The sequence below is a fragment of the Microtus ochrogaster genome, linkage group LG3 (assembly GCF_000317375.1).
Source record: "Microtus ochrogaster isolate Prairie Vole_2 linkage group LG3, MicOch1.0, whole genome shotgun sequence".
Lineage (NCBI taxonomy): Eukaryota > Metazoa > Chordata > Mammalia > Rodentia > Cricetidae > Microtus > Microtus ochrogaster.
This window is the reverse complement of record NC_022029.1, coordinates 8,375,173-8,383,526: the sequence shown is the minus strand read 5'-3', so window position 1 is coordinate 8,383,526 and position 8,354 is coordinate 8,375,173. Positions and strand designations below refer to the sequence as shown.

Sequence of the window (8,354 nt, the reverse complement as noted above, 5' to 3'; positions counted from 1 at the left end):
GTGTATGCCTGATGGCCAGAAGAGGGCACCAGACCCCATTACAGATGGCTGTGAGCCACCATGTGGTTGCTGGGAGTTGAACTCAGGACCTTTGGAAGAGCGGGCAATGCTCTTAACCTCTGAGCCATCTCTCCAGCCCTGCCAGAGATCTTGAATAGCCTCCTGGTTAGTCATCTGGAAGCAATTCTTCACATAATTAATGAACTTGGCTTCTACTTTGGGAAGAGAGACACCTTTTTCTATACTTGTTTGCATTTTTGTCTTAATGTCTTCTACAGAACTAGGTCCTTTTGGTGTTTTAGGGTTTTTTTCCTGTTTTTTGAAGGACTTTTGACCCTTTGATCTTGGTGTTGATGGTTTTAAGTCTTTTCCATTTTGATTTGATTTTTGTGCATTTTTGGCTGTGGTATCTCGTACAGATTTCTTAACTGGAACTTTTTCTTCAGCTTCCTCATCATCAAAATCATCGTCGTCATCATCTTCATCATCCTCATCATCCTCATCATCTTCATCATCATCCTCATCAAGTTTTACTTTTTTCTGTGGAACCTTGCTGCCACCTCCAGGAGCAGATCGCTTTCCAGACATATTCAACAGCTTTACATCCTCCTCATCTTCATCATCTGACTCTGCATCTTCCTCTACAGCTACTAGATGCTGTCCACTAATGTGCACAGGCCCAGAAGCACACTTCAATTTTAAGACCACAGGAGGTGTTATTTCAAATCCCCCAAGAGAAACTGTTGGCTGTACAGACATTTTCAAAGTTGCCAGTGTTACTTTAATTGGACTGCCTTCATAGTTCATTGCTTCTGCCTCTATGATGTGTAATTCATCTTTTGTCACAGCACTTAAACTAACCGTTCTTAGTGATAACTGGTGCTCATTCTCATCATTATCCACCTTAAAGTGGTAATCTTTGTCGGCTTTTAGTTCACAACCAAAAAGGTAGTTCTGAGGCCTTAGAGGGCTCATGTCCATGTCCATGGAGTCTTCCTTGAGGTGAAGATGCATTCTTCGGTGGCAGAGAAGTCGGACGGAGGGTTCTGCCTGCTGCTCCTCAGAACAGGCACGCAGGATGGAATCACGCCGGGGAAAGCAAGAAGGTAGATTCTTGTGGGAGCTCCTTCCACTCCTTCAGCCAATAGCCGCTGAGATACCAGCCCATTGGGTCGTGGTCTCTCTCCCTTTAAAAAAAGCGGCCACTTTCCTCCTCTCTCTCTGGCGTCCAGCTCTGCTTCCAGCGACTAGGCTCCCTTCCTGGTTGCGCAGAGGGCTGTTGTCTGGGACTGTGATCTGTAAGTTTTTCCTCCTTAAATTAATAACCATTCTATTAATCATAATTCAAAACTGGTGTGGGATTGTTTGTGACTTACGCCTCCACTAGATGTGAAAACACAAGACCTATCTTTGATGTCCACATTACATGATATTGGTCAGGTGTTAAAACATTATAGAACTTTGGCCAGGTGCTAAATATAGCTATTAATTTAAGGGTGGGCAAATTCAGTGTTCTAAATAGTTTAATGATATCTTAAATACTTTCTCTTGAATTAATCAATCCTCTATACTTGTATAAAACTCATTGCATTTACCAATATTTTGATCCTGGGGTGGGACATATAATAACTAGATTCAAAACAGAAAAATTAATTTTTAAATTGACTAATTAGATTAAGACTCATCATGATGCCAAATTTGTTTTGCAGTAGTGGTTTAGATCCCAGTGAGCTGCTGCTATTTCTTAGACAAAGCATTTATTGATACAGAGTAATTTTTAAGGTTAAGGTTTAAAGAGGAACTTCAAAGTAATCTATAGGTTGGTAGTAAATAAAAGCTATAATTATTTTAAACATACTGTAGGAAGGGGGATATTATGTTGGGAGATTTTCAGACGGAAGATCAGGACATAGAAAATAGTGTCTTACCTGATGATCCAGCGGCAAACAACACCTGAACTGTCTGACCCTGGGTAACGATCAGCTTGGAAAGATCCAGAATTTTCCGTCAACAAAAACCTTCCATCACAAGCTGTGGCTGTGTGAACATGTCAGGTAATATTAGATATAAGCAGTCTTAGAATAGGAGGGGTTAATTAATTCTCCTGTGGTTTCTTGGTTCATAAATAATATTCATAGCATGCCCCCTTTTCTGGCGGCTTATATCTGCAATTACCATGACAGTGTACATTAAACAGCAAAATTAAATTAGAAATTTCCATCTTTTGCAATGTTCTTAAACAGTACTACAGGCCATTTTAGAAGCATCAGGAAAACAGAAAAGGAATGAAATAAAAATAGGAGAACGCAGAACATTTCCAATATCTGTAATAACCATTTACTATGCTGGTGAATTTACTCGTCCTCCAGATTTATTTCTGACGTATCTCTAGAGAAAGGGAGTCAACAGCGTCATGCTTTATAACTTGATTTGCAATTTTCTAAAGGGTTGAGATTATTCTGCGTTTGGTGGATCTTATTGCAAAGCCTTCAGGCACAAAAGACTTTTCTGTACTTCCTCAGATGTCTGTACTTGCACTCATGTGGAGTCATGATGCTGAGTTACATAACCGGCTATTCTACAACTAAATTGTGTTTGTTCCCAAATGCCCCCTTGCCTGTGAACTGCTTATGAAAGAGCCAAGTAAGGGAGGGTGACAGAGCAGAAAACTGGCATCCTTAATGCCTAGGCAAGTACATGTGCCTGCTTTAGGAGGACCGTTGTCATCTTAAGTGGCTGGGATTTTTGTATCACAGTGTCTTGTCTGTCCAAAAGAATATGACCAATTTGTTTGTCTAGTTTTCTATGAATCTTCACATTTTATTTCCAGTAAATAATCTCTATTTTAGTTTGAAGTAATTGGACCTTGTCAGTCCTGAATATAAACAAGAGTGTAGACTATCCCTGAAAGCACTTAAATTACAATAGTATTAAACTCTTTACAACAACAATGCTTAGAATGTCAAAAATATCCTGTCAAGATGTACGATTTGGAGGGTAGCTTTGGGTATCCCTTTGACGATGTGTATGAAAAAAAGCAACTTTACATATCTGGCAGTGAAGCAAGACAGGTTCTCAGGATTAATAAGAATTAAAAATATATCTCAAACATGAATGAGTAGAATGTTTAGATCGTGATTCTGTGACCTGCTGAGAGTCTCCCGATTTTCTAGAGCGTTAGAACAAACGCTGAGGGGTAACAAGTGAATCTGCAAATGACAGCAGCCATCCTGCTAGCCATCAGACACTCTTCCTGAATTCACCAAGCAGTCCTGATGACATGCACTTGGGGCCGACCACAAGCTCACTCTGCTGGCCCAGTATTTACTGATTCCATTGGTCTTAAGTCATTGAGTTGTCCAAAATACCAGAATTAATCATGATCTTTGCAGACACACCAAAAGGTGTCAAATGCTCACATTCGAACATGCAAACTACAGTACACTTGCCAACTTAGGAACAGTGCTGCACCTTGACCTAAGAGCTCTTGAGTCAGCATCGTTTCTCCACAGAGGTCAGCTAAAAAGCAAACTTTCTTGCTGATGCAATGCTAATCAGAAGAGAAACACAATTTAAAGCAATCTTACTTTAGCTATAGTCAGCGATAAGTTGTACAAACCTAAATAACCATTGACTAAATACAGAAACTCGGTACGGAAGCAATCATTAATATGACTCTATTAATAACACAAACTAGAATTAGAGTGCACAGCTGGGGTAAAAACCAATAAATAGGGAGAGATCAAAGGTCAGTGTCTTACAGAGAGAATTCTTAAATTAGCTTATAAACTTTTCTCTGAGTATGGATTGATGTACAAGGGCTTTGAGATGGCGTCCTGCTGCTAAACATTGGAGTTGGTGCTGAAGGGTTGTCTGAGGCTCGGGGGCTCACTACCATCACTGATTAAAATGAATAAGATCACCTGTGCTCTGAAACACCTGCTGCCTGAAGAACGTTCTTTAGATTGATTTTTCTGCTACCTTGGCTAAACAATGATTTGAAACTATTTTTCAGAAATAGATACAATGCTAACTTTATAATACATATAAAGGAATGGAGACAATAAGCACACAAAAACTTGAGAATCCTATGAAAGCTGGGTGACCTTAAGGTTTAATAAATATAAAGCCACCATATACTGAAAAAATATCATGCAGATATTTTAAAGCAACTGTGTTTAAAGCAAAGGTGGATGTTTAATTTGGATGCTGAGATTCATCTTGTGACTCAGAAAAAATAATATATTACTTTAAGACTCATTTAGAGACAATCTATCATCCTTACTTTATTAGTCTTATGATTAATTTTTGATATGAATTGTTATCAACTAATTTTGAAAATGATGGGCTCAATGATGTTAAAGTCCAAACGACAAATGAGACATATTTTTAAACTATTTGATTTCATTTGTGTAATGTTGTTACATCATTGTCTGTCTTCAGTACATAGGTTTAAAGCTACATGTCTAGCTGATACGGATTGATGTTTTTGAAACAGAAATCAGCATTACCTTTGCTTCCTCTTGATGGTACATTTGGATCATATTTGTTTTTTAAAGGTTTTGGGAAATCCAAGGGAGAAAAACACAGTTTGTATATCACCATCTTCCTTTTTAAGTAGCTTAGTTATATAAAATAGAAAATTTCCATAGTCTGCACTTTCTTCCAGTTCATGCCAGCTGCACATTGAAGTATGTAGTTCTGCTCTGTATGTTTGAAATTTATACAACAGCACTTGCATTGAAAATTTTGAGTGGGAGAATCTCAAGTGTAGTTACTTTTGTTGAATTGTTACTGTGAAACAGACCCAATGCCTGTCTTATGAAGTATGGACCTAGTAGATGGGTAGTTTTCCAAATTTAGTTCCTCACTCAAATCTTCACCTTGAGTTAATGCCAAGGAATACGAGAACGCAATGGTAACAGACAAGGAGACTGCAGCCTCACAACACCCTACGAGCTGTGCACACCATCACCTTTACAAGCTTTGTAAGGTTGACTAGTACTACACCTCGGTCTGCAACCTTAGCACTAAGAAGCTATAGGCAGAGGCTTTATAATGTGAGCTCCAGGCCAGAGCCTTTCTCAAAAATCAGAAATAAATCAAAAGGTGATTATGGATCACACCAAAAATAGGCTTAATTCAGGCTTTTCTTTAAGTTTTCAAATTGAATTGTACTTTTAACTGCTTACAATCTGAACTTATATGATGATAGGTTACAATGAAACTACATTATTGTATGTACAATGAATCTACATTGATAAGATTCTTCCTGGTAACCTTTTCTAAATGGAAGCAAACTGCAGTGAACTATAAATCAAAGAGAGATTCCATTTAGATTAATGTTTGGTGTAGTTTTTGTGTTATTTAAGTGTTTATTAATGCAATTAAAATGAGAACAATCAGAACAAATTAGAAAGTAGACTCACAAAACATCACTATATTAAGAAATCATTGTTATTGTTATTATTAATGTCTGTATTATTTATAGAACTCAAGAAAAAAAGAAAAGCAATGAAGAAAAGGGAATGATGCTCACTGAGTTGATACTGTGAAGTAGGGGCAAGAGAAGTGACATTATATGATGATGAAAATATTTAGAAAATGTATTATATTATTAGTGCTTAATCTTAAGAACCATGGAAGCTCAAGAGAAAGGGGAGATTAAAAAACTGACACTCCCTCTCTACCTGAGTTATGTGTGACTGACCATAATATTTTTTGCAGAGTTCTCAAATGGCATTGTGTACAATTAGTTACATCTAATATTATGCAAATAAGTTTAAAAATAACATATTTAGTAGATTTTGCAACAAATTATGCATGTGTACATTAGAGCAGATAATTTCTCCATCTTTCAGAGTAAATGCATATGCAGAAGTATGTGCATGTGTGTACATGTATATGCATACACATAAATGTATGTACATATGCGCATACATGAATTTTTGTGTAGTTTGTGTACATGCACGCTTGTGTCTGTGTACAGTCATGGAGGAGAAAAAATGAAGAAGAGTAAAAGAAAGTGGAAGGTCTTACCACACAGTTTTGTGTCTTCATCTGAACCATCTGGACAATTCACTTCTCCATCACAAAATAAATCAGTTGCTATACAATTCCAAGTATTAGCACAGGGTCGTGAATCAGGCTGGCACTCTACTGGGACACTGCCTAAAAATACAGATTCACATTGTAAGTTTCTTGAATAATAAGTTTCAAATTGGCAGGATATATACAATAGCTGATATTTCTTGTGTGTTCTTTATTACTTTAATTTATAATGGATCAAAGTAGTTCATTTTGTAAAAAGGAATATTTACTTCACTTGATGAATCATTAACAAAAATTCAATGTATTTTAAGTTCTATAAAAGACGATGTTGATTGTGAGTGTTGATGCTGTTCATTCAATTTTTGTAAACTTTTAATTTAATCACTTAATACTCATGGTGATTCAAGTGAGAATGGCCACCATAAGTTCATATATTGGAATACTTGGTCCTCAGTGGATGGAACTCCTTGGGAAAGATTAGGAGTTGTGACCCTGTTGGAGAGGATGTCATAGGGGACTAGTTTTAATATTTCAAAAGCCATTCCCAGTTAGCACTCTTTGCCTCTCTTTCTGCTCAGCACTTATGGGTCAGGATATAAGTTCTCAGCTGCTACGCTAGTGCCATTCCTGCCTACCTACCATGATCCTCTCCATGATGAGCATGAACTCTAACCCTCTGATATCATAAACTCCACTCAGTGCTTTAATTTGCAAGCTACCTTGGTCATGGTTTCTTAACACAGCAATGGAAAAGTACCTAGGTCCTCAGTTTCATACCCTGAACAATGTTGTGTGAGATGATGCAATATATTGTAAAGTTTATTATAACATCTATCCAATAATTAATTAACACACAACTTAATTATTTGAAAACACAGTGGTGTTCATAAAGTCTGTACTTTCTGAAAGGAAAATGTTATCAAAGTAAACCACTTTGAGGTAAGATAAAATGTCTAGTTACAAGTACATTATGTAATAAAACTGGAGAAATCGATTAGCTATTTCTGCTCCATAAATTTTGGCTTCTTGCCACAGCCATTCTTTGAGGGCATCCAATACAAACACATCCCTCTACTGTGCTAGATCAAAGTCAGGCACTGCCACTTTGTAGCTCTCAGCCTGCTTGTTTATCCTTCAGCTGCCCCACCTCCAAGGATATGATATAGAGAGACTGTCTTAGGGTTTCTATTGCTGTGAAGAGACACCATGACCAAGGCAGCTCTTGAAAAGGAAGACATTCAATTGAGGAGGGGAGGTTTACAGTTTCAGCAGTTTTCCACATTATTATCATGGCAGGGAGCATGCTTCCGAGGTTCAGTTCATTATCATCATGAGGGCATGAAGTCAGACATGGTGCTGGAGAGGTAGCTGCTACATGTTGATATGAAGGCAGCAGGAAGTAGACTGAGTCCCTGGGCAGTATCTTGAGCATATATGAGACATCAAAGCCCGCCTCTACAATGAGACACTTCCTGCATAAGATACACCTACTTGACAAGGTCACCCCTCCTAATAGTGCTACTCTCTTTGGGACTCATTTTCTTTCAAACCACCACAGATATATACCAAGATATACGTACTTCTAGAAATTAACTTTGAAATTCTAAGAATAACACATATTCTTATACCCCTGCAAGATAATATCCATTTGTTTTTCAGAGCAATGTGAAAATTTTAATGTTTTTATTTGTGATAAAATATCAATGATGCTTTAAGGATTTTTGGAAATTTAACTCCCTAACATTTGTTTTTTATTATTTCAACTTTTAAGAATACTTTTTAGTATTTGAAAATAATGTATTTTGATCATTTGTATCCCTAGCTCATTCCATATCCCCTACTGTGTCTCCTTCCCAACTTCATATCTTTTCCTTCTCTCCCAGTGAGTTCTATTAGTGCTGCTATTAAGTGTGTAGGGAGTAGGTTTTCTCAACATGAAGTGAAACACTGTACTGCCATCTGCTGGCTCTTAAAACTATAACAAGCAAAATGACTTCTGAAATTTCTTATGCTTCCCATAAACTCATTACGAGTCATGTATTCACCAAGCTAAATCTTGTTTGAGAACATTTATAGACAGGGTTGGCAAACATATAAAAAACTAAATTAGACTTTAAAAAAAAAACTTGCTCTGATTAAGTGAACATAAAGTTTCCATTGGGAAATTCATGGAAAAGCTAACATCTAAAAAATAGCAAAAATATCAGGGCTATTTTCAAGTGGAAGAATAATCTAATTTAGTAAAATAAAAATAGAAATAAATATATTATTAAATATAAATGTACATTATACTTAAAATATAA

General features: G+C 36.8%; 1 protein-coding gene and 1 pseudogene across 1 annotated transcript in view; both read right to left on the bottom strand.

Annotated features, from left to right (window-relative positions):
• LOC102001204 overlaps positions 1-1,014 on the bottom strand; it is a 1,337-nt pseudogene extending 323 nt beyond the window's left edge.
• Tmprss15 (transmembrane serine protease 15) overlaps positions 1-8,354 on the bottom strand; it is a 107,305-nt gene that overhangs the window by 76,919 nt on the left and 22,032 nt on the right. The window contains exons 9-10 of the mRNA XM_005360611.1: positions 6,040-6,167; positions 1,929-2,037 (exon numbers count right to left, since the gene is read on the bottom strand). Of these exons, the coding sequence (XP_005360668.1) occupies positions 1,929-2,037; positions 6,040-6,167 (237 nt within the window). The remainder of the gene's footprint in view (positions 1-1,928; positions 2,038-6,039; positions 6,168-8,354) is intronic.